Source organism: Scomber japonicus, chromosome 18 (assembly GCF_027409825.1).
Source record: "Scomber japonicus isolate fScoJap1 chromosome 18, fScoJap1.pri, whole genome shotgun sequence".
In the NCBI taxonomy this organism is placed as follows: domain Eukaryota; kingdom Metazoa; phylum Chordata; class Actinopteri; order Scombriformes; family Scombridae; genus Scomber; species Scomber japonicus.
The window spans coordinates 18,610,805-18,637,989 of NC_070595.1; the positions used below are offsets into that span (position 1 = coordinate 18,610,805).

The following is a 27,185-nucleotide window of genomic DNA, read 5'->3' on the forward strand; positions in this document are numbered from 1 at the left end:
CTCTGATTGGTTCCAGACGTGCCACTGAGCTCTTCTTGCCGACTCAACATTCCACAGCTGGAGACACACATACACACACACACACACACACACACGGACGCGCACACACATGCACACAGGCACAGGCGCGCACACACACCACATATGCACACACACACACACACACACACACACACACACACACACACTCCCTAACTCCCTCTCCTCTTCCCTTCCCCCTCTATCTTAGACCAACTCATGGAGCAAAAAAAAAAAAAAAAAACGCAAAAAAACCCTTTTTATTTTCACTGCAGCTCAGTCAAACACCAAAAGCCTCAGACTGAAACAGCTCCAAAGCATTCCTCTGAGCAGGAAGAGAGAAATGCACTCAGTGGCGAGGGTTGAAGGGAAAAGAAAAAAATATTTGAGGGGGAAAATTAACTTTGCATGAAAATGTTAAATCTTGAAATGACGATGAGAATGAAAAGGAGGGGGAATTCATCTCACAAAAGAGCGAATTCACTTTTACAACATTCTTTGGCTCTCGTATATACAACGGTGTCATTCACATGAAGGATGTTTTCCTTTGTGGGGCAAGAAGAGGTTCAACTGTTGGCAATTATCCCATAAAAGTGGGGAAATTTCCAAACCTCTTTACCAGTCAGTCGTACTTAAAGCAAAACACATAATGAAGCCCGCATCATTAACAAAAAGACAGAAAAGTATTCTAGTGATAACACATACAGAGAAGTGAACTGTGGTCCATAAAACGATGAATCAGACAAATATCAAATTGCTAACCCCTTTTTCACGGTGCATACAAAGAGAATTACTGCCCTTAAAACATGCTGCATCAGCTCCAGATGGTGGCACGGGGAGCCAAAACAAACAAAAGTAAGAAATCACAGAGCAGAAACTGCGCCTTGCGGATAATGACTAAAGGCAAGTGGATAACTAAGATTGAATTAGCTCAAGATAAAAGTAAAAGTGCCAAAATGTACACGGAGCCATGGAAGCTGAAAGTCTGATCATTTGATGAAAACCTTCAGTCCGACTGTACCAAAAAGACATCGTAGTCTATTTAAAGACCAGCTTTCAAAGCTAAGTTCTACTTATATGTGCACAATTCTAGTCTACTGCCCTCAAACGGTTTGAGGTCACCACTGAAAATGGTCCCTGTCACCTTCCACACATTCACATTTGGACTTCTTCCTCCTCCGCCCGTCTGACAGCTGGTGCTGACGTGTCAGATGAGAAAAGAGGAGAGAGGCAGGCTCACAAAAAGCACACACGCATCATCAGTAACAGTTCTCTACAGCTGCACAGATAATGGCAAATCAATGGAAATTACATTAACGCAGTGGAACAACAAACACGACTCAAGTTCAGGTAAATACTGTCGAGGCAAACAAAACAAACAAAAAAGTTACAAAATCTGAAAAATGCATTTGGTCCCAAAGAAGACTGTGTGGATATTTAGAGGACAGAGACGAATGGTTATAGTGAGGAGTCAATCTGTTGCTGTTATAGTCCTTGCTCTTGCTTTAGAAGTCTTTCAATCAAAATGGAAACAAGAAAGGAAATATACACTGTGCAAAAATTTACTTTGGCAACAGGGAAGACAGCGAGGAGTCATTTCATAAAACTGAGTTTGTGTCAAACTTTTCCAGATGCAATAAAACTAAACTCCAGTGGATCCATTTATGGCCTTCATTAAAGTTTTTGGATAAAAGCTTTCTGTATGGAAGTATCTGATTTGTCTAGAGAGAGTGTCCTAGAACTGTGAAGTCTTGTGAGAGATGATTGAAAATCCGGGGCTTCATTTTAAAAATTAAATTGACATCCGCTGTGCTCTACACAGCTCTTCAGCACTTCAAAAAAACTTTTTTTCTTTTTGGTTTCATAAGAGACAACAAAAAAAAACATAAATGTCACAATGTGTATCAGAATCTGAGTCAGCACATTGAAATCAGCCTCTCCTGGGTCGAATCCACTCCAGTCCTGGGTTGGTTGGTTGTTCCAGGGCGGCTCTGCTACTCTGGCTGCTCGTTCAGCTCCATGTCAGACACCAGGATGTTCTTCTCTGTCTGTTCAGCAAGGCTGGAGTTGGTGCGGCTGTAGCGGGCCCCTTCGTAGGATCCCCGAGACCCAACAGTTCGCCGGCGGTATAAGTAGATCACACCGACGATCAGCACCACCAGCACCAGGCCTGTCACCATGACGACAATCAGAGTGGGGAGGTGGTCGCCATCCACTAGGTAAAGATAGGAGATGGTTGTCAGAATTAGCATACTGTACTTTCAAATATACAAGGTACAACACACAGATCCATTATTATACTTACTGGTTACAGCTGAGGATTCGGCACCTGCAAATGGAAGAAAGAACATCTATTAAAAATGTACTGCTTCAGTATTTAGCAATAATTTTTAATCTTAATTGCACATGATCCAAGCCAGAATAGGATTTGCTCAACCCTGTCTACATAAAAATATGTTTTTTAAAATCAATTTAGGGTTTTACTATATACAGTAGACAAAAGGTGACATTTAGGCTAAATCTGGACCTCCAACAAAAATATTTGCAACCCTGAACAAACGCTGTTTTCTCTTCTCTTTTACATACTGCATCCAATCATTTACATGAATCCTTATGAATATTCATTGGATAAGAATGTAAACAAAAGGCTCGTGTAATTTCCAGCAAATGTGACCATGTAACATCTTAAACCTGCGAGATTTATGACACAGTTACATAACGTAATTCGGCTTATCAGACCAGAACAGACTTGTGTCAGTAACAATACATTGCTTCAAGCATGAATGAAGCAGGCTGCTGTACATTGTGTGTGGATCATTTCTAGTCTTGTAGTTTAGGCTAACACGGGAGATATGTTTATGTATGAGTCTTTTTGTGCCAAATGAGTATTAACATAAGCTGCTGCCACTGTGTTTGCCCTCACATCTGCCCTCAGATACAACCGTAAAAGAGCTTTATAAATGTTATTCTTGAAACAACTTCACCTACAATAAGCAGCAGAAAAAGTGTCTCATAGCTGAACCCAATGGCATAGCTCTGTAGAGTAGTTTATAGTCAGGGACATTTTTCAGCATTTCAACCTTGAAAACTGTTTCATTTGCTGTGGTCTTGTTGCTGACTGGACCTGGTCCTGAAAATGATTTAAGCCATGATTTTTTTATGTGTGCTTACTGCGAGGCCGTTTGCAGATGACTCCATGCGTACGATTCCTGCAGGAACCCGGCTTCCAGAGGCCAGTATTGCTCTGGATCCAGAAGCAGGAGTTTGGAGATAGAACAGAGAAGGCGACGTCATGCGTCTCCCAGTTGGTGTATGACATATCTGTTTCCTCGCTCCACACTAGTCCTCTTCCTGTGGCGGGCACACAAGCATAGCCTAAACTCAGTGGAGCTTCAAACACACTCAAGCAGAAGTGTTTCATTAGTCTTATCTTGAGCAGAGTTAACGCACCACTTCACGTTCCGCCTGACATTTCTCTGTTCATTTAAAGAGCTTTGATTTAAGTGCATAATGCATTTCTAATGTTGTATTTCCTTCTTTCCATTAGGTTAAAGGTATACTATGCAGAATTTTCCTAAAAAGTCATGTATAGACGCATACAAGTAATCCCTCAGTCATCACTTTAATGACCCACTAAAACTGTGTGGCAATGTATTTATCTGCCCTCTGTCTGTATCATTATGTTGTTGTCTTTGGGATGTTTTAGGTCTCAGTCTTTGGGCAGTGGGTGTGTAGCCCCCAGCCAAGCAGGAAGTGAGGGTGAGGCACTAAACATAGCGACTAAATTACATCGCTGTCTCCACCTCTGTCCTCTACTCCCCTCTGCTCTCTGTCTCTGTGTTATAGATGTTTAAAGAGTCCCAGGTCTATGTGTCTGCTTGATTGAGGGTAGTACTGAGCTACACACACTCAGAGCAGAGAGGCCACAGCGGGCAGAATGAAGCTCTGTCTTCACACAACAATCTGCAAAATCGTGTTAATTTGTGCTTTAGACCGTAACCGCTGTGTACAAACAGGAAATAGCAATTTATTTATCTGACTGACTCTCTCACTCACCCGGGAGGAGGGGCCAACTTTGAACACTGTCTGAATGCTGTTAACAAACATAACCTGACAAATCCTGCATAGTATACCTTTAATTAGCACATTTCAGGACATCTCAGTCCAATTACTGATAACACTAGTTTATATTAATTAACTTTTTTAAGTGTTATCACATTTATTTGACACCAGAGAAGCAGTCTTAATTAAGGGGAGGAAAACACTGTTTCATGAATTATTATATTTTTGAAAAATCATAATCAAACAGGTAAAACTTTTCTTATCTGCAAGCAAGGAGATCATTTTAAAATTAAATAAAAAAAGCCACAAATGAATAAGCTTGAAGGAAAAATATAAAATAAAATAAAAAGGTTTGAAAAGCTGAAAGTTAATAAATCTGCTGTTGCAGAGAAAGCTGGTAGGGACTGTGTGAGTCAACGCTGCCGGACCTTTCACGCTGATGCCCAGCCAAGCTCCGTGAGCCTGCTCTGCAAAGCTCTGGATGTGTTCCCATACAAATCCGTTCTCCGTCTCATCCAAGATAGAGAGGAGTTCAGCTCCCACTGGAAGAGAGACAAGGAAAGAAACAGACAGACACAGAAAACACAATACAGGAATGTTAATTGATCATGAGGGTAAATTTAACAATGATGAGACAGGCTTAATGAAACACTTCTAAATTTAGACGTATTGATCTATTTTGTCAATTGCATTTGCAGTGGAGAAGGTCAGATGTGTTGCACTTAATTGGCTTTTAGTTCAATGCCATGAGCTGTACACGCACTACAGTCAGAATGTGAGTAAAGTCAGACTGGACTCTGAAAGTCTTCCCTACCTTTCGAACAGGATGTGCGTGCATCCTGCTGCAGTTTAAGATTTTGCAGGTTAAAGGTGTAACAGTGGTTTCTGAAAGGTACCCACGACCACTCTCCCAGAGAGTGGGGGCACTGGCCAGGGTAGACCCACTGGTGAGTCGAAGTCTCATCTGGCAGGGAGAAAAAACAGCAGGGATAAATATATCTGAATCTTATATAATGAATATCCAATCCAATCCAATCCACTTTATTTATATAGTGCGATTTTAAGGTTTTCCAAATTCCTGCACAACAAGGTAAACACAATAGAAGCACAATAAAAAGATAAAATACACAATAGAAAGATAAAAGCAATAAAATAAAATACACTGCCCACACAAGATAAAAATATGCATGTATACACATACAATCAACAACCTACATGGTGTCAAAAGCCTATCTGAGCTTAAGCCTAGCTTGGCAATATATAAATGGCATATAATGAATAGTTTTTAAAAGAAGTGCTGGTGTGATGTTAATTGCTAAATGTATTATTGTTATATTACACACACATACCACTAATTTGGCAGATAGCAGCCTTCAGTTTATCATCACAGGGAGTCATAGTCCACAGCCCAGTAGTGGTCATGTGACCACATCCAGCCATCTGAGTGGGCTCTCCATCTTTCCAGTTTGAATATGTCACATCTTCTTGACCCAGCCAGGTGAAACTCCGTCCCTGAAAACATTAAAAAAATAAGTTGCAATTCAGGTCCATATTTCTTCAGCCTGAACAACCCTGTTAGAGACTTTAGTGTGACTCTATTGGAACATTTTAATAAGAGTGTAAACAGGTTTAAAGGCTCACCCCATAGTTGTAGAGAGCGATCCAGGCAGGCAGATGCAGGCTGTTCATCAGCAGTGTCAGGTGAGCCTGCTGGTAAGGATCCTTCACTGTGGCCAGGGTCCCATTCAAAGATTGGCAGACGTGCAGAGCGCCAACCCAGTCCAGGCTCTTCTCCACCACTCGGTACGTTACTCCACCCAGCACCACAGGCTTTGACAGGGGAGTAGGAATCAGGTCTGGTGCCGGAGGAAGAGCTGGGTCTGAAGAAACAGCAAAGGTGATTCAGCAAAGCTGATGTGTTTGTGGCACAAATATCCTGCGTGTTTATAGCAGACATGGCTGTGGTTATTATCAAATAGCAGCACACCTTGCTCCCTTTGACAGATGAAGCCATTACTTTCCATCTCACAGGCTCGGGAAGCCCACATGCCAGTGTTCTTCTGTGGGTTTCCGTGAATCATCACCACACAGTTCCCCTGGGAGGTGACAATGAAATCATCAGAAAAGGAAAAAGATCGAGGACAACACAGTGAAATGAGTGCTGATGGGGTGGTGAGTGTTGTAAGTACCGGGGTCTTATTGTGGTGCGGTCCGCTGTTATCGAGTGGCTCTCCGGGGGCCCAGTTGGTGTAGCTGAGCAGGCCAGGCTGGGCCCACTGGAAATGACCTTTAGAGTCTGAGGTCAGACCCACCCAAAGTTCAACACTGGTGTTATGCAGCAGCGTGGTAACGAAGGCTGTGAGGAGGAGAATCGATTGCATAGAAGTGTGACTCTTATGAACAGTTATAAATATAGAGATACAAACATGGATATCTTAACCCCTACCAGTAAATACCTAAGAAAATAAACTCACTGGATTCTCATATCATACCACAAGAAAAGTAACTTGTGTCGTACACCACCTCCCTGTTTGTGACTTTATGTAGACTGTATTCTGCTGTAATTACCTTGCTCCAAATGATTGGACACCACTGCCAGTACACCTCCCTGCTCCTCACATTTCGCCTTGGCAGCGGACCATTTCACACGGTTCGACTGGTCAAACACTCTGAAACACTACAGAAATGGCAGATGGCATTGCACACATTAAAAACTTGTTGTGCCTCACTGCCTCTTTCTTATTTGATGCATTCTAAATACCCTGCGTCCTTTTATTACTTGACATAATAATTGCATCTTAATATATTAACTACCCTTAAACATAACCATTATGGCTATGGAGCTATAGATGTTGAACTCCTGGTGTGTTTTAGTCTGCAGTGCTGTACCTTGCGCTGATAAGAGGACCATCCATCAGCACAACCTGATGGCGGGTGGGGTAACGATGGAGTTGGAGGAATGGTGCCTGTGACATTCACTCTCTTACAGATGTAGGGCAGGTCAGAGTGGCACTTCTGATCAGCCCACTCCGCTATTTTGAGAGTGAAAGAAAAAAAAAACACCCACAATCTGAAAGTGTCTGTGGGCTGCATTTAAACTAGTCTGTTAAGGTCTCATTGTGGGCTGTTTTTACCTTTGCTGGCTGACAAGTGAACACATCTGCGATCACGGCTGAGCGGGTGCGGCTTCCCGAGAGCCCAGGACACATAATTGAGCACAGAATAGTCGGACCAGCGGAAACGGCCGTCGTTATCGTAGGTGTGAAGCCCCAGCCACCAGTTGTCCCCCTCCACCTTGGTCATCTGAGGGTGAGGCAAAAAAAAAAAGTGTGTTGGGGCAACAGTCAAAGACTTGTAGGAAGAATGCAGATAGGGACAGAGTGGTGCAGTACAGAGTTGGAAAATACAAATACACCTTAATTAAAAATACATTGGAGTTTGCATTAGTTTATAATTTATAAGTAGATTATGTTAAGCACGATACAAAATAGCTATACAGAAAATTTCCAAGAAATATCTGATTCTCTAATTAGTGCTAAAAGGTTATTTCCCTGCTTGGTAATACAATCCTGAACTCAACACTATAATTAGTAGCGACAGGTTTGTACCCGTATTCTCAGGGGTTTGCTGTACTAAAGCTGTTCTACTTGACAAAACACTTGTAATCCCATTTTTGTATAAACTTAATAATAATAATATGTGCAGTGCCTTGCGTAAGGTGTTTGCCAGGAAAGCTTCTTCCTCAGCAGAGTGGACAGAGGCCAGGGAGGATGCAAACCAGGAGCAAATCCTCTGGGCCTGGTCCCAAGTGGTGCGGTGGTCAAAAAACTTGTACTCGGCCTCCTTGAAACCAATCCACTCGGGTGTATTGGAGCCTGACAGATGAGAGATAAGACAAAACATAATGACAGCGGTGAGACATAATATGAATGTTTTGAAATACACACGAATAATTTTAATGATGAAGTTGAAAAGCTGAGAAAATAAGACTGACCTTCTGCATTTTCTGGTTCCTTGTCAACGCTGCCTAAAAACATATGAGGGAAAAATGTGTCCATGACATAGAGCATGTGAAACACCCAAAATGCAAGACAACTGGAAAAGGGGAACTCTCAAATCAGAAAGTGATGCAAAGGAGAAAAGGAAATTGAAAAAATAAAATAAAATGTGTCCCCTTAAACTGAAAACAAAATGCATTAGGAGTTATAGATAGCCAGTGCTAATGTACCAATCCAGTATAAACTTCCTAAATGAGCCCAGAAAGGAGCATTGCTATAGTACCTCTGGGCATCTTGCAGATCCAGTCTAACTCAGAGTCGCAGTGCATGGCCAACCAGGTCATAGTGCCCAGGTCTGCTGCAGCACACTGCCGGATGTTGTAGTAGTAGCGGCCAAAGTTTTGGTATGTGAACTGAGACACAAGCAAATGTGCATTTTTTCATCAGTGAGCACAGTGATATAAATGTGACTTTTTAGAGCAGGTATCACTGTCACTCACAGCCACGCCATCACTCCACTTCCAGCTGCCATTGTCCATGGGGTTCCTGCGGTTCAATCCAATCCAAAACCAGTGCTGCTCATGATCCTCTGACTCCCTGTGGGCCAAATCAATATCATCATCAACATCATCATTGTCACTGTTATCATCATCATCATCATCATCATCATCATAGCTGGTGAAAGGTGTACACTCACCCAAAGGCCTCATGGAGGAATTGAACAACAACTTGCTCCTCCTCAGGACTGCTGATGCTCAACAGGTTGGCTCCGTGTCGGTTGCAGAACAGGTGAGCCTGCAGCCAGCTCAGCTTCTTCTCCAGCTGCGAGGAATGAAACACCTGCACACAGGTGATAAAGATGTAATAACAGTCCAATTATAAAACAAGCTGTACCAGCAGTGCTATTACTTCTACTCTTACTGGTAATATTAAGAACTAGAGAACTGAAAGTGGTGACTAAATGCCAGCGTATTAGTGTTGATGCATGAAATTATTTGGCTTGTTTAGTTGGATAAAGAAAAAGTTATACTACAAAAGGTATGAAAAAAGGACATTTTGGTATTGCACTGAAAGTCAATTATTATATTGGGAATACAATTTTACATAAAAGCACTATGTGTTCAGTGAATGCTCTATACAGTACATAAACTTATACAAATTAGATTTCCTAGAATCCTAAACTCTATTTGACTGAATTATATTAATGTCTCTGATCTAGATGAAATATAAACATAATATTATTACCAGACTTGGAGAGCATACAGCTACATTATTTTTCACAGCTGAAAGAAATTCAAGTTGTGGTCCTAAATCTCCTCGAAAACATTATTCATCCCACTTTGATAAAAAGGATTATATCTTCATCTGTAGATGTGCCTTCATCACAGTGAAAAGCACTATTCAAACATTAGCTGGAGTCATTTTAGTCCATCAGTGAGCAATTCTAATTTTTAAGAACAAACTGAAGGATTAAGTGTGCCTCTACGGGTTGAAAAAGATCTCCTACTGTCTAAAAATGTCTTGTAATAGAGCTGAAAATGTGGATCTTAGGTCATGATGAGTTATACAGGGCAGCAGCATAGCAATAACCAAAGTCTAACTAAAATTAAAACACATTTCCAAACAAACAGTGTATTGATGGTGTGAAACATCGCTGGTCGAACCTTGTAACAGTAGCGTGCGGTGCTCGTTGTCTTCCAGCCGGTGGGACAGGAGCCGCTGAGGCTCGGGGTGGGATGAGGGCCGGGGGGCTCGGGGCTCAGAGACGTGTCATGGTTCTGACGGCAGATGAATTTCGCCTTCGCTGACGCACACTCCCTCACCTCCCACAGACCTGTTGCGAAGCCGGTCGCCATAGAGACACAGCCGCCGTTGACTTTGACTGAAATAGATACAGGGTGAAAAGTAGGTGAGCGGAGAGAGAAAGATGCTGCACTGATGAAACGTGTGGAAATAGAGGAATGATGTGAGCAAAGAAATGTATGGAAGGAGACAGTTATGAGTGCTGTATGTCACTATATAATATTTCCTGTAATCCTAGGCTTTACAAAGAACAAATAAAGGTCTAAGGCTCAGCCTTAGGTGTTGGATTTTGCAAGGTGATGATTAATATAAGAATAGCTGAGTGCACTGACATACTCGGGATGTCGTCATGTGATAAAAATGTACTGATAAAGTTTAAAATGCTCACAGTGGTCCTTTAGACAGCCACACCTATCAGCAGCTATAGTCTGTGCAGAAGTCAGACAGTTCATATCTTTGGATCAATCAGTGAGTCTAAAGCCAGAAGACTCGCCCACAACTCCTTCTTGACTGAGTCTGCAGGTCTGGTTTAGAAATTAAGGATATTATGAATCCAAAAGACTCCACAATACCCTGGATTTTACAAGTAGCACTCTCCCCTGTTTGCTGGTGCAACAACAGAAAAAACTATGACGTGGTTTATAATTTCCTCAACAAACAGGTCCAATTTGATACATTAAATTAACATCAGCACAGATACGTACCCGCTGGCTTGTTTTGTCTGCTGCTGCTGAATTTCTGAGGTAATCAGCTCATCAAAGCCAAATCAGGACATTAGAATTTAGTTCAGAATCTGTATTCTGGCCAAAGAAAAAACACCTGGGACCAATCCTGCTTCTTCTTTGTGGATTAAACCCAAGCCTGACTGTGTTTCATGTTGGACTTCACCAGCTAAAGATTAGCTCAAACTATAATGATCCCCTAAGGCAAGTGAAATCATCCCAGCAAAAGGGATACAAAAGTGAATAAGCAGTGGGAAGAGAAGATACTGTAACAACCAAAAAAAACAAATACTACAGCACATATGAAAGACTGGGGCTGTATCAGTTTTCATATATGTGTCATATATGAAATTGCTATTTTTTTCATATATGTGCCATAAATGAAATACTACATAGACAAGCAGACAGCGAACAACAGACAGCCGTCTTCTTCCCAGTCGAGCTGATCTGACATGACATGATTGTTGCCAAAAACAACACTAAAGTAAACAATCTTATATCGATGTTGTTATTAGAGACAAGGTCGCCGGCATGCTGTTTGAATAACTGAGAGTGGTTCAACTCTTTTTTTTTCTCAAGATTTTTTTGTACTAGGTCTACACTAGTAGTTTCCTTGGCTGATCAAGTTTGTGTTTGTCAATTAATCTTTTTACATAAGACAAATATCTCCTGGAGCTTCTGAACTGCAGAGCTCAAGATTTCTTTTAACAAATTGGCATCACAAACAGCATCTGAGTGGAACAAAAGACTGGTAAGTGGAGGTTATTTTTTGCTTTGCCATGTCTGGGTCTGTCTGAGATAAAAGAAACTGTGTGTACTCTTCTGCAATTTGGCTGTGAGCGTCTACAGCCTGGATGAGGTCAGGGTTCAGTGTGTGAGGACAGTGTCCTGGCTGAACTCTCTGAGAGAGTTGCTTGGGACAAATGTACCATAGAAACCTCTCAGTGGATGTTCAAAGTGAGAAGCATTAAAAACTGACCAGAAAAGAGAGGAATCTAGAGAGATCAAATTGGTTTAACTCAATGTGTTTTAATCTAATAGAGATTTTGCTTAAGTGGTTAAGGTTAAGTGCTGAGGTCAGCGGTTGGTAGATTTGAGGAAAAAGACTTTAGTGTGTGTTTTTGAAACCCCACAGTGCCACACAAGGTGTTTTTTCTGGGGCAGAGTCAGTTTCCCCTGACACAGGTGAGCTCCACAGTGCAGTTAAACCTGTGGGGTAAGATGAAAGAGGCTTATTTCGGTTCATCAAAAGCTGTGGTGAGTCTGAGTCCGTTGGGTAAAGAAAGGTTCTGTTATGCTTATGGCTTCAGAGACCTAGGCGCCAATTTATAAGTTGTGTACACAAGGCGAAATACTTTCTGAGTTTTCACTTATTAGATCTCAAACTACCACTACTGAAGTAAAAAAGGAATAAGAAGAGAGTGGGGATCTTGGGTGAATGCTGCAGCAGGAATTATTGATATTGTTTGTCTACATATCTGTGCTCTAATGCTTTAAGGTGAATGCAATAGTGGGTAAATACAGCTAAATTCAGCCCACAGCAGAGTATCCCTGAATTAGTGAATAATTCACCAAAGGACGCTAAAACTCCATGGAGAATGAAGTCAGAGTAAAAGTTAGAGTGAAGTTTGACTCTGGTGCAGCAGTAATCTGAGAGAAAGAAAAAAAGAGATAAAAAAGAGCACAAAGAAGACTTTCTCCTCTCTCATAAAACTCATAATAAAACTCTGAAAAGAGGTGAACTGGTTGAAATCACATGAATATAATGTAATAAATATACATTGTGTGAGTTATGTAATTGTGTCAGCAGTCATGGGTAAATAGTAAGGGTTAGGATTTTTGATGTGAAATCAGACACCCTGGTGTAAGGGGGGTGGAGCTGTGGGAAGAATGACACGCACACAGCATAGGAGCGAAAGAAAAGAGGTTAAGAGAAAAGAAAAAAAGGAATTTCAGGAAAGCAGCAGCTTCATGATGCCTGGTAATCAAATAATACATATAATTATATTTATAATTATAATCATAAATGTAAAATCCAAACATTACAGTTTTAATTCTGGTTATATTGAAAGACTTTTAATGAAAGTCTGTCAATAATCAGTGTTGAAGACTGTTTAGAGATTTACAGTGCCTGGTGTAAATTGATGCTTTTAGGACTTTTTAGCTTTGTTGCTCAGTTTAAAACATTTGTTAGAAAAGTAATGAAAGTGGAATCAAATGTAATAAGTTTTGCTTCTGCTTTGACAAAGTGATTAATACAGGCATGCCCATTAAATTTTGCAACAGGGTAACACAAGTAAACTATATCCTATTACATTTCAAAAGAAGCCTTCCAAACACTAATGACTTGGTGATTTGGATGTTATTACAATGATAAAATGTGTGTTGAATGTGAAACAGATACAGAGATTACAAGATAAATTGTAGTAAAGAAAGAAATGAAAGGCTTTAACGATGCAGCTTGAGAAATGAACGCGAACAAGGGAAAATAACACAACAAGGATAGCAAATTTGTCAGCAGGGTGTTTGTGATAGAAAAGCAAGTCAGGAATCAGCTTTTAATAAAAGCTTTGCATGGAACATTGAAATCATTTGGTTGGCGTGCAGGGGAGCCACATTGTGGAAGGACAGTCGGGTGCGATAAAAAATAGTTTAGGAGAGTTGAAGAGAATAAAACATAAAAAACAGCAAATGACTTAAATATAATGTTAAATTATAGAAATGCTATTTATGAGCAAGAGGATACAAAGAAGCACATATCACATCTAGTTTATATAAATAATGCAGTGTGTTTTGGCTTGTTTTTTTTTTACTTTACATGATTGAGGTGTGGTTTCCAGCTGAGTTTATGATCTATTATCATCATCGTACAGCAACATTTAACCCTGCAGCTGAGTACTGACAAATGGCTGATTCATTTGTAAATACACAAGTGGTTAACGAGTTAGCACATTTTGCAATCCCAGGGGTCTGCTACTAATCTCCTGACACACAGTAAATTGTTGACAACCTGCTGATAGTTTCTCCACGGAAGGAAGCTTGTTGTTCTGACTTCATTTTACTCCTGCAAAGACTCTCTGTGTAAGGTTGCAGGGCCTCATTGGTGAAGCTGCTGTTTTGTCTACCTGAAGTGACAAACTTGGGACTTGGGACTTGGGACATGTTCTCAAGAATGGACAGTGTTTGTTAGTGTCCTCTCATGAGAGAGACACTAAGAAAGAGATGCTCTTGTTTTGGGGATAGCAAACTATTGCAGGCACTGGATTTACGCTGCTATGGTCTTAGTCTTGCAGGCAGCCACAGCCCAAACTGTGATATGGACTGAAGAAATGTGCAAAGCTTTCCATGAAATGAAACACGCACTCTCCATAGTCATAGCCTTTGCCAGATTATCTTCACCAGATTTACCTGCACAGACATGCATGGCTGTGGTCTGGCATCTCGGGGCAAAAACATGGGTCTCATGGCTGGCCTGTTGTATATTACTCATCTTGGCTCTTGCCTTGGCACGTCCGGCTGTTTTAGATAACTGGCTTCGGTTGCCACCATGATTCAGAATTCTTCTCCCTTTGTACTAGGTTGGGATAGGATGTGATGCATGTTCCTCATTTGGTATCAAAATGTTGTAGGAATTTGCATTAATCAAATCTCTCTCAAAGTCTCAGTGTCCTTGGTGGAAAGGACCACTCCGGGTGCTCGAGACAACAGCAGCAGTAAAGAGCAGCTGGAGCCATGTGGGTCCATGCCATGCAAACCACTGCGAGTGGATGCTGAAACCAGAAGACAGATTTCTATACACTACAGCAGGCCATAGCTGAGTAGTTTCACATGGCCAAGCCCAAGCCTGGATGAGACTCCACTGTCCCCAAAGTTCCGTTAAATTTCTCAGAAAGAAGACATTGTGTGGAACGAAAGCTAAACTCCGGACTGAGTGTGACCCTCACACTACACAAAAGAAGAAAAGGACTGTTGAGCACAGAAGAGCTTAGCAGGAAACCAGTGGTTTGAGAGCTACAGAGTGCTTTGAAGAGTTGAAAGGACTGTACAAGCTAACTGACCCGTACCTGTCACATAGTGAGACTGACTGCTCAGCAAGATAGGGCAGCAGTCACAGTAATAAGCCATGTATTTGAATATGCCTAGTCCCCCACAGATATGAACAAGAGTCACATGGATTACATGTAACTGACAACCCTGAACAGACCTTTCAAAAGTGAAGGTAGGAAATAAGTGAAGTTAAAGTAGAGCTCATCACGGTTTGGAGTAAGCATACATTTTTCCATATGGTTATTTTGATAATTCACTGCCACATATTTGATTTATATGAATTATTTTAGTTTTAATTGGCTATTCTCAGTCACACAAAAATGGGTAAGTTCAGATGTCTAATTTCATCTCTATGATGTTTTTATTGAGACTCATTTTCAGATCTTCAAAACATCTTAATGTTTAATACGCCGCTTCATCAATCGGGCCATTAAATCATATTTGGAATTTACTCTGTACATTATTCACACACTGTCACAGACATGAGAAGTTTAACTTACTTGGTTGGTCTCTATTCCAGTTGGTGTAGGATACTTCATCACCGCTGAGCCAGTGGAAGGAGTTGGGGCTGCTCTGGTCAGAGAGGCCGATCCAGAAGGAATCTCCTGAACGACCGTACACCAGGCTGTTGGCGAAGGCCTGTTCGAACCTTTTAAGATTTAAAGAGGCTTTTAGGGAGGCAGCACTTAGAAAACTCACTGTTATGTCTTTTAATCATTGCAAATGCATCTGTTTGTCAGTTTGTGTGTTACTGTATGCACCTATTGGTAATTGTAACCAGGGCAGCTCCCTGATGTTCACAGGCCTTCCTGGCCTCTTCGTAGGTGAGCAGATCTTCTCCAACCCAGTAACAAGCTGGACTGTGCCATTTCCAGCCCTAAAAGGAGAGGAGAGGATGTTAGCGTGATATGTAAAAAAAATCAGATCAATTTTTGAAAAAGAGAGAGAGAGAGAGAAAAAAACATTAACAGTGCAACTCCTTGAAATTCAGTCATTTAATATCTGGTTCTGGATGCACACTGATAAACACATGGAGATAGACAATAACATAATCGGTGCACATGAAGGGTTAATGAAAAAATTAAAGTAGGTCAGACTACTGGGTTATGGACATTTATATTCATCATGTTATTAAGCAGCACTTACATAGGTTAAAGTTTTAGGCAATTTATGGGCCAAAATAACAACTAACTGAAATAGTTAAAGGCAAATTGAGTATCAAATAAGGCAGGGCAAAATCTCATATCCTAATGTAGGTCATTTCATATCCCAATAATGATACCTCTTCTGATACAGCACATATTAACTCAATGAATAAATAGTTGGTCTGTTGTCGCATGATATATATTGATATATGATATATATTGTCACATCACACAGCCATAGTATCAGTACTATAGGGATAATGTGATAGGCATTTCCAATTTTTGCTGCATTGTCTCACACAGTAATGACACAGTGCTTGATAAATGCCATGTGGCGACATCACATCCACTGATGTCTTGACCCTAGGCCAGACCTTCCACCGAAAGTAATTAATATCTGTTAAGTGATTTTAAACATTTCGTGCTAACTACCAGATAGATGGACAAACAAACAAGACCTCAAACATAACCTCTTTTGTGGAGCTAAAAAGCATAAACAGAGCCCCTCACATAACCAGTGCCATTTTAACAGTCAGATGAGAGCCCATCAAAACCAGTCGACTGTATCTCAAATGCAGAATACAAAAAACAAGTCTAAGCATGCAGAAATAACTTTTGCCTGGCCTCAATCCCTCCTGCCAGCTCATGTACTTGTAGTTGTGGACGTGTACAGACGCAGAGTAGAGCCAGCACATAAAAGGTCATGAGGGGAGAGATTGTGCATGAGTATGATAGTGAGAGACAGTTCGTATACAGCTTTTTGTGAATAAACCGAACTTCTGGCTTTTTGCACAACCACGTTTGGCATCTAGACAGAACCCTCAAAGATTACAGCTGCTGGAGAGGTTCGATCTGTTCAAACTCATTGTCTTTCTGATGCTATTTCCTGTTGTCCTTCTTTTCTCTGTGTCATGCACTCAGTCTTGAACAATAGCACATTTCTAGTAATATGAAGAAATCCAGTAATATGGAGCAATAATATAAGGTTTATGGGGTAATGTTTGTTCCAATATGTCAATTAGTGGTCAAGAAACCAATTTTTTAGTTTTCACCCCTGCACTAAATATCATATTCCTCAACATGCCCTCAATTAGATTTTGTAAGAATCATTCAATCAAGAAACAGTCTCTGGAATTCTTGTTGGTGTTTATTATTATAAGTTGTTCTCACATAGCTATTGACGACTAACTATGAGAAAACTTTTAAAAAAACAAAACACTGACAAAAACATTAGATGGAGGCTCACCAAACTCTTTTTTGGGACCCTAAGCAACAAAACAGCAACATTATCGTATAGAAACTATAAATATATGTCTATAGAATATAGACATATATACAATAACAAAACTACAAAGTAAACCTTATATTTAATAAGGTTTACTTTGTAGTTTTGTTATTGTGCCTCAAGTATTTGTTATAACTCTAGTTTTGGAGGACATCTTAGGCACTGCTGAAGAAAATCAGGGACTGTCTCTTTAAACAGTTAAATAATCCAAAAAAAAATGAACCCAGGAACCCAGAAACTTCAATTATTTTAGGGCTCCCCGGGTGGCTGAGGGGTTCTCAACAGCTGCTTATGCCTGAGGCTGCCTCTGACATTAGAGAACTGTAATCTCTGTTATTCACACATGAAGTAACAGAGTTGGTTGCTTCATATGTAGAGTTTTTGATGATAAAATCACTATCTAGAAAACAAAAAAAGAAATACTTCCATAAGGAATTACTGCTTCATTGATTACGGTAATGAGCAATCCATTACATTTTTTCAGAAATGAGCGCAGCGCTGGATGGGGTAAATGGTTTGGGGATCATGTGGTGTAGTGTTGCCGCAGCAGTCAGCGGGCACTCGGTCATTGTTGTTTCACATGTTGTGTGAAGTGAGCTCATCTGCTGGAGACAAACCGCACCGCCACAGAGTCCTGCAGCGAGTGCCATACCAAATGACCCCTGTCACATTACCACCCGCGATGCCCTCATTCCCCAGGGAGAGGCGTAAAGATTCATTACAGCAAACAAATGTTCCTTCCATACACAGATCTTTGTTGGGTGTAACCAGCACGACCCTCAACCACAGATTTATTTACATCATAAATCAACACTTAAGCTAAAATAAAACATTTCTTAGGGGCACACAGACACACACTTTGATTTATTCACTCACTATGATAATCCCCTATGTCACACATTATTGAAAAAACCCCTCTAAATGTTACACTTGCACACTGAACATTTCAGCGATGGTCAGGTAGGGGCACGTCAGGTATGAGGGGCTTAAAGGCTCATATGGAGAGAATTATGAACCGTGAAATCAGAGACAGATGTAGATGGATCCACCAGATGGGGTTTAATTCACCATGTGGGTTCAAGTAGTGAGCATGATAATGCATATTCATGTTATATCTGCTGTATACACTTGTTGAATAAAGACACAAACAACATGTCCCAGTGCAGTGGTTCGAAAGGATGTATCATGTGTTTTGTTTTGTGTTTTGGGCTGTGGAAAGTTTTGTGTTAAGTCAACGGGAAGTGTGTTGAGAGACATGAGTGTGTATGGGATGCCAGTTAAACCTCCCAAGTCTTAAGAGAGTGATTTATATTACAGCTACAGACTGCGGGCAGACAAGTGGACCAGTGGAAGGGTGAAAGATGGAGGGGAGCTTTGGGGGGAAAAAAAGGGTCAAAGATAAAGAGTGACTAAAATATTTAGAATAACAATTATGCTCCCACCCACACTACAGACTGTCAGCAGCGGTTATATGAACACTGAAAGGCTGCAGTAGATCTGTATAGTCTATATGGAGTATAACAGACAAGAAACAGGGAAGAAAAACTGTACATCTTGTCCAGAATACTAACATTTTTCCAGTGATATAAATAAAGCATGAACAATAAATGAAGAATGCAGCACTAAAAGCAGAGAGAGAGAGAGGGGGGGGGGGGGGTGAGAGAAAAAGAGGCTTACTTGTTTGCAGTCTTGGTGCTGCGGCTTCCCATCGCTCTTTGTTCCTGGTTTCTTACAGATGGAGGGCAGAGTCAGATTACAAGGGCTGTCATCCCAGCGGCCCTCCTGCACATGTAAGCAAGACACAAACAGAGAGAAAGAACACAGCTGCTAAATATATACAAACGGACTAAACTCGCAGACAGTGAGGGTCCATTACTCTGAGGTGATTAAGGCCAAAGGCTTGAGGGGTCAGTTGGAGGGTGCAAAGGCAGGGGATGGGGGTCACTCACAGCTCCCCACATGGAGACGCAATCTTCCTGGGTGTTGCGGAAGTTGTTGGGTTCAAAGGGGTGCCAGTAGGTGAAGATGACGGGAGTGTGGTCAGTCCATTTGAAATCCATTTGTACATCAGTGTCGTGGAGCCCGATCCATAGCTGGTCAACGTCTGACAGGGGATACATGTTGACACTTTAGTTACAAGTGAAGGGAAGGCAGAAATAAGGTTAAAAATGAAATTGAAGTTCCAGCTTTGACCCTAATATAAAATTGTCAAACTTTTCCATGAGGTTCAATAACTGAGTTGGTGCACTTCCATGACCTAAAAAATTGGATTCCTCACTTCATGTGCCATTTTTCAGCTCAGCCCTACTGTTGGATTGTTGGGTTTCCACTACATTTGAGCTTGCTGTGGAGATGTGGGCGTATACTGTAGGAAAACAGTTGGAACGTATCATTTAACGAAGTTAATACTTTACAGAAATATTTACTTCTTAAAAAATGTGTCAGAAAGTGCCTTTTTTTTAAAAGATTGCACATTGAAGAAAGCGCAGCTGAAACATTGGTGAGTTTTTCTCCCCCGTGATAAAACAGAAATTCAAAAAACAGAATTCAAAGAGCACTCTGATAGATGTGTCTGAACTCCTTTTGAACCTACTGGATATCAACATGAGCTACACGCACACATGCTACCTCTTCTTGATTGAGCATGGTATTTTTTGAAAACCTGACATCCCCAGTCTAGAATATATCTGTCAAAATGTTCATTGTACTCCTTAAATTTAACTACTAGTGGCTACATAAAAAGTGGGCTAGCACTTTTTTTTTTACTGCTGATAGCTGGGTTATTCACAAGGGAAAGGTAAAGATAGGTCAAAATGAGGAAATTACCTTTCTTCAGGTTGCGTATGATGAATTCTAATTCAGGGAGGGTATGGATGCTGACCAGGTTGGCCTCCATCTTCTGGCAGGTTTTCTTAGCTATATCCCAGTCAGTCTTCTCTGATGTCATCTTGTAGCAGCCTGCCTGAAAGGCCTGCCAGCCCACATCACACTCATACTTCTCATCATCCGCCCACGAGTCTGTGGGAGCAAAGAGATAAAGCCCATCAAACTGCGAAGTTCAGCACTGTGGCAGGACTGACACTCTTGAATTTTACTTTCATGGACTAATGCAACTGCCAGTACACTGACCAGTAGTGAAAGGGTCCAGGGTGGCATTGGGCCTCTTCTTACAGACATACGGAAGAGCAACTGAACAATCCCGGTTTTGCCAACCACCCGATGACTCCGTTCTAAGCACAGCACAGTTCTCCTCGTCAGCATGGTTTGGCTGGTCTGTAGTTGGATGGTAAGGAAGAAACACTCTTCAGAACATTTCTGATGCCAAAATGCCCTTGTTCAAGGCACTTAACCCCTAAATACTCTGTTGGTCAGCCGTAAAAGACTGTGGTTGCACTGGAAGTCCGCCAAGTGAGTATTTGAACTCTGAGTGCAGAGTGTAGCTAAAAATGATCAAACATGTCCGTTCTGCGTTCAGTGGGAAATGTTCAAAAAAAGATCACAGACACTTCATGTTTTAAAGAGACAGAAAAGGTTGTTTTTACAGTCTAACCTGGCTCCCAGTTGAGATATCTGAGCGGTGAGGAGTCGGCCCACTGCCAGCCTCCATTGATGTCCAGGTCATTGAGGCCAATCCACAAAGCAGCACTGTAGCCAGTCAGTAAACCTAAAACACAGCAGGACAACACCTGCCTCAGATGATATAAAATATCAGACATGCAACCCCTCCCCCCTCAGCTCCACATTTTTGTGTGTAATTATGTGAACGATGACACAATAAAAGAAAGCACTGAACAGAGCGCCTCCATTAAAGCGAGATAATCTCCAGTTAGCCATTATTTCAACTGCCAACACTGTACTGTGCACATGAAAGAATGGTTATATAAGAGTAGCAAAGTGAGGATTAATATTGGCAACAGGGTCACAGCATCCCAAAAATCAATTCTTGCTGATGGGAGAGAGAGCTGATGTGGAGAAAAGTGAAAGTCTGAACTGCTGGCGGAGCTGCAGGAGAGATCATTAGATTATTAAATTAAATGCACAACAAATTTCATGGCAATAAATGGCAAGTGGCAAGTTATATTTGAGATTTGAGTTTGTCACATGATGTTTTGTCCTGTTTGCTTGATGGACAGACACACAATAATGTAGGCTCCTTAGAAAAAGTCATATTGTCATCATGTGAAAATTGTGTTTTTATTAAGAAATCAAAGTCATTATCATTTTGGCAAACCTTACAAGAAGCATAAAAAATCTAAAAATTCCAAGTAATTTTGGATTTTCTTTCCTTTCCTTTTTTGTGTTAACATTTTTTACTTCGCAGTCACTGTTTGTGTTGACTGACTTGTACTTGCCACAAACTTGCCTCAGAACCTCTCTGTGCTCAGATAAACAGCTATTTTCTATGTAATAGCTCTGTGTCATCCCACACTGATGTGTTATGCCATGTAGCAGAGAGTCCAGCAGGACAGTGGACCCATCACACCCGGCTCACTGCTTGTCAGAAAACTTTCACTCGGCCGCAGGCTCTGCTCCATCAAGACCAAGACCATCAGAAATCTGAGCAGTTTTTTTCTCCTTAACAACCCAGCCTAGCTCCCACTTCAACCCCCATCTGCCCACCACACACTGTTGCCAATGCTCCCCTCCTCCACACACACACACACACACACACACACACACACACACACACACATCTGCACTTTTATACATACAGGCTGTGTCCGATATCACTCCATATTTACTATATAGTGCACTCCATGTGCTGAGTGAGTAAATATCTCCACTATATAGTGCCCTCAAATATTCCTCAATGCAACAAAAAAGTAGTGTCCATGGCATGTAGACCACTTTCTGCTAACAATCCTACAATGCAACGCTCCACATTTTAAAGAAGTGAAAAACTACCATCGCACAACTCTACAGCTGATGGTGACGACACAAAATGACAACAATTACTTAGTGTCTTAAATTTTGATTTGCTCATTATTGAGCTATTATTGAACTATTTAGTGTATATAAGATATGGAGTAGTGAATGAGTGAACAAGGGAGTAATTTTGGACACACTGCCACACTGCATGGGATGGTACAACACTTAGCATGGGGCCAATTATCCTGCCAGACTATACAAGATGTAGCAAAATGTAGCACACAATATTACTTCATCTGTAACCATTTAACTTTCCACATATTTTAACAAAATGCAAGTTCAATAAAGTATAGTTATTCTTGTACTTAACTTATACATATAATGTTGCTTAATTTCCTTCCTTTGATGTTTCTCCTCTTTACTTAATCTTAGTGCACTCTATATCTTATTCTGCTATTTTCTCACTGTGCTGTTTTTACCAAGTCAAATTCCTGAGTACATCGTACATTTGGCAAATGAAGCAATTCTGATTCTGAATGGATGCCTCTGCACATGAACGTACGTGTGTGTGCATTGACTTTACCATTGATGTAGGTCTGCTCATGCAGCTTGGTGATGCTTAGCAGGTCTGCCCCCTGCTGCTGGCAACTGATCCGAGCCTCGCTCCATGACAGCGTAGCCTGGAAGTTAAACTGGTAACAGCTGTCTGTCAGCGGGGCAGTATCCCAGAAGGTCTCGCAGCTGCTGCCTGACAGTGAGGGAAGGAGATAAGAAGCCAGTTAGAAGCAAGGGAGTAAGCAGGAGGAAACACCAGTAGTGAACAGTATGGGTGAGAGGAAATTGTGGTAAAGCTCAACGAGTTTCTGTCAGTTTCTCCAGTCTTGGCAGGATGAGCTGACAGGTGTAATATACGGTCAGCATGCAAAAAAAAGATAACTCACTCTTGACCGGACAGAAGCCCCAGCGTTCATCCTTGCCGTAGTCGAAGGTGGTGGCGCACCAGAGGTGACCGTCCTCGCGCCCGATGCTAGTGCAGTTGTGGAACCACTGGCCATCGTACAGGAAGGGCAGGTAGCAGGGACGACCGTGAGAGTTCCCCTGGATTGTATAGATCTCTGGGGTGCAAAAAGAGGAAACACTTTAAATCACTACATGTGGCAGCAGAGACGGAGCTCGCTTGTGTTTTTTCCGAAGTTAGGGCCATGAACTGCACCGAACTGAAATACTTTATCTGTTTTCTCAGTCACTTGTATAATCAAACACACGACGAAAACAGAGGATGATGTTACAGTTATAACAGTAAAGTGGTCAAACTGTGGTCAGCGGAAGGAAAGATGGAAAAAGCAGATTATTAATAAAAAAATATTGTTTAACTTCATGTTTGCAAAAAAAAAAAAAAAAAAAAAGATAAGACCCAAATATTTATATCCCAAAGCAGAATTTTTTAAAGATCACATGCAAATTTTGAACCAGGCTTTTAAACTAATAATCTATATCTGATCTCCATAGTTTAAGAAAATACCCTGGGGACGCAGTTCTCGTCTACATTCCACAGGTATATTATGGTAAAGGGCAACAGGGGAAGAGAAAGAGAGAAAGAGGGAGCGAGGTTGGGTCTGTAGTGTTACCAAAACACATTAGGCCAATGGAAAGTAGGACATGTTAAACGAGGGAGGAAAGATTTCTGAAGCTCCCTCCCTGATTTCTCTCTCTGCTCCACTGCTGGCTGGTTAACTGGCTGGCTACATTGGAGCTGCTCCTGCTGGAGACGCTTTCCTCTCAAGCAGCAAGTTGACTTCACAAAGAAACTTGTGTAGATCTGCACTTGAAAGTAAAAAATGCCAATGAACCCAATTCCCTTGCCGCAAAAAAAAAAGTAGAAGAGATTTCGAAGAGTAGGGGAAAGATAAAGAAAAAACTGAAGGGGAGATTTTCTGGTCTTTACGGCAGATCTGGTTTTAATTGCAGTCAAGCTGAGCCTGTTAACTACAGACTCATACGGCTGACTGGGTCTCACAGTATAGTTCGTCAATGACCAACCGTGAAGTGAGTGGCACTGACAGCGGAAATGAGGCTTAGCTGCGAACCACCGTGGTTTGATCTAATCTGGACTGAAAACTACATATAAATACAAATATACTTGAGGGCAAGGACAACTCCATCTGTTTACTGGAGTTTACAAACACCAGCAATGTTTTCCTTGGCTTTCTGACTGGCAGGAAGCCTCTTGACCTCAAAGATTTCCTAAAAGCAACATCACTATATCCATTTGATCAGATACAGCTGTGGCATCCACAACAGTAGGTCCATCAGCTGCGTCGGGGCAGCACAACATATAGCACAGTGAAGGAGAGAGAGCTACAGGTGAGCTGTGTGTGACGACTGGTGAGTTGCTTTAGTTGGGTGAAATTCTGTTTAACTGAAAATGATTTACAGACTCAATATCAGTAATGTCATTTATATGTCAACAGGATTAATGATATCTAAAATAAATGAATTTCAAAGGAATCTCGATGTGCAGTTATCAAGATGATCTTGTTTTAAGAAGCATTCTAGGGAAAACACAGATAATGACTGAACACCAATCTGCAGCAATTCATGCAAAACTAAACCACTTTGATGAAAGGAATGCTCACCGGTATATGTTTTAGTGCACAGGTCCTGAACACCACCATGCACTGTCCATTTAGAAGGGGAGGAGGTGGACGAGGTGTTCCAAAACGAGGGTGAGGGAAGGTAGTTGTTGAGGTTTTCCAACACTTGGCCACAGTTCCAGGTCCAGCGTACTCGGGGAGGCTCGCGGTCACAGGTGTACACGCCCAGAGGAGACTTGGCCCATCTGGAGGTGTAGTTGCCAGTGGTGAGGCCGAGGCAAAGTGAGGAGCCCAGGTTGAACAGGCGACCCCGGGTTACCCACTTCCAGCGCTGGTTGGCTTCCTCGCAGGCGGCTGACAGGATGAGGGAGTGATCTCGCACCCCCAGGCAACCGTGGGCGCCCTCATGGAAGAAGGCAAACTCGTTGGAGTCCAGCGGTGCTGTGCAAAGAAGAGGGGGGGGGGGGGGGGAGTAGCATCAGTCAATAACGCAGATGAAAACAGGACTCTATGTTAGCAGCTGACCTTAGAACAGGCCAGAGTTTTGATCAATATATTCATTAATGGATACAATGGTGTGTTAGTACTAGCTTGAGCAGTGGTGTCTGGTGTTGCTGTACACCTCAGTTGTATATAATGAACATTTAATGACCCCTAAAACATGTACACACATAATATGACAGAGGTCTCAGCAGAGCAGAAGTGTTATGCAATAAACTTTGCTAAGTGGATACACATTTGTCCTTTAATGCAGGGTTTGTGATCATAGTCCAATAATTTTAAACCACGCACCAGTTCTCAGGAATTCACTACATTCCTAAGTTTGACCTGGATTTGCCTCTCGTCTCTCTTTCGGTATAGTTTGTGGAGTCTGTTACTGTTGGCTTAGACTGTGGATAGAGCAGCAGCTGGTGGATTTTGGGGAGATAAATATATAAGGATCTTTATCTTGAGTGCGTGACTGATACATTTAACTCATACAACCAAATGTTTTAACATGTCTAAATCTGATTAATTTGATGAAACTGTAATCATCCTCAGGGGTGAAATGGGTAGCTGTTTTCAGTCTGCACACCTCTCACTACTGTACACTGATGCCTTTATTACTTCAGTATTATCCTCTGAGGAGCTACAGCTGCCTACAAGGTGTTATACCCACAAAGCCTGGTGGTATTCTAATATACACTTACACCATACAAAAATATCCAAAATAAATGAAATGTTAAGAGAAAACAAAGAGTACTGTCAAAAAAGTGTTGAACTTAACACATTCAGGGCAGTGGCCAGATGCCAGCCTCAGTGACTGGATTTTCGGGAAGCAAACCCAACACCCCTTTCTCAAAAAACATATGTGGTTTTGCTTCGTTCTTGTTTTTCTTTTCATGGAGGATCTGGAGATTGGTAAACTAGGAACCAGCCGCTGGTGTGTGGTTATGAGAGTGTGTGAAGGTGGGAGAGAGAGAAAGACAAAGAAATACAAGTCAGGAGTGTAGGAGGAGGACTCTAAATTAAGCTCCTGTTAAAATTATTCTTCTTAAAAATACATCTCTCAGACCAGAGATTCAAAGAAGAGAAAGTGAGACCCTCAGCATTCCTACTCGACGGGCTCCTGTGAGAGGCCAGGAAGTGGGGTAGGTGGGAAAGATCTTTGGGCATTTAGTTGAAAAACACGACTCTCATGTGTGGGTACTTCAGTCGGCTCAGTCTGTGGCAATCCCTTGTTTCCTAACCCCTCAGCTGAAACACTCCAAACCTGCTGCTGCTCTACTTTTATGGACACAGAGACAATAGAGTCTCATCGAGAGCTCCATAAAAATCCCTGTAATCAGGAGGAGACGACCGACACGCCCCTCGTCCTGTGCTTGGCTCCTGTGGTTGGGTTTCTCAGCAGCAGTGTTAGCAAACACAGTAAGAGACGAGGCGGCAGAAAGGTTCATCATGAGTATGTACAGTGTAATGACATATAATCATCACACTGCCCTTTTTATAAAACAATCCATTTCACAGTAACACCCAACTGTAAGACCTGCTGGTTCATTGTTTCAACATTCACATCAGAGAAAGTGTTTTTGCCCAACAGCGATGTAGAAACCTTTTAAATCTTATCAGGAAGCTAAAAAACCGCATCCAACGGAACATAAATCAACTCAGTTTTTTTCTGGACCAAACTACGTAGCTTTCCATGAGGCCGTTCTTCCAGACACTCCTATTAATGCAACCTAATCCAGAGCTGAATGAAATGCAAAAAAAAAGAAAAAAGAAAAAAGAAAAAGACCTGTTTCTGTGGAAAGTCAGAGTCTGGTGCAGCCACCAAAACATCACCGACTTCTGTCAGATCAAAGCCTTCCCGTGTTCCCCTATAAGCAGCTGATTACAGTATATTTTACATTAAACCCCTCAGTATAAATCCCTGTCCACCATTCCATGTTGTAATCCATCTCTGTTCTGAGATTAAAGTGTAATTTCTGCCGCAACAAGCAATAAAAGGTTGATATGCTACAAGCTCAGGATTTAGCCACCTCTCATTGCGAATAAAAAATCAAACGGATGCTTGAATCGCTGGTGTTACACAATACTGACTTGTTAACGAGGTAAGGTACAAGTGCCAGTAAATCAGTCTGATGCCATGTAATCATTTTCAC

The 27,185-nt window shown here is 41.5% G+C and overlaps 1 protein-coding gene across 1 annotated transcript; it reads right to left on the reverse strand.

Annotated features, from left to right (window-relative positions):
• Positions 1-203: 203 nt before the first annotated feature.
• On the reverse strand, positions 204-26,199 carry mrc2 (mannose receptor, C type 2). The gene is made up of 29 exons (XM_053338889.1): positions 26,142-26,199; positions 24,586-24,984; positions 22,891-23,064; positions 22,533-22,697; positions 20,631-20,744; positions 20,210-20,353; positions 19,907-20,098; positions 19,030-19,184; positions 18,758-18,862; positions 15,412-15,527; positions 15,151-15,299; positions 9,743-9,960; positions 8,776-8,918; positions 8,579-8,675; positions 8,362-8,491; positions 8,075-8,107; positions 7,789-7,955; positions 7,215-7,383; positions 6,970-7,112; positions 6,649-6,757; positions 6,270-6,436; positions 6,068-6,176; positions 5,722-5,960; positions 5,430-5,592; positions 4,895-5,044; positions 4,509-4,622; positions 3,190-3,369; positions 2,324-2,347; positions 204-2,233 (listed from the first exon to the last, which is right to left on the reverse strand). The coding sequence occupies exons 1-29, from the start codon at positions 26,197-26,199 to the stop codon at positions 2,013-2,015; spliced, it is 4,347 nt and encodes a 1,448-aa protein (XP_053194864.1). The 3' UTR covers positions 204-2,012.
• Positions 26,200-27,185: the final 986 nt, after the last annotated feature.

Bases quoted from the DNA above. Each gene is read 5' to 3' on its own strand.
- mrc2 (XM_053338889.1), bottom strand. From the start codon at position 26,199: ATGCCCAAAGATCTTTCCCACCTACCCCACTTCCTGGCCTCTCACAGG. The intron at 23,065-24,585 runs GTGAGCATTCCT...TTTGCACCCCAG, and splicing joins GTGCACTAAAACATATACCG to AGATCTATACAATCCAGGGG. The intron at 8,676-8,775 runs GTGAGTGTACAC...TTTGGCCCACAG, and splicing joins TTCCTCCATGAGGCCTTTGG to GGAGTCAGAGGATCATGAGC.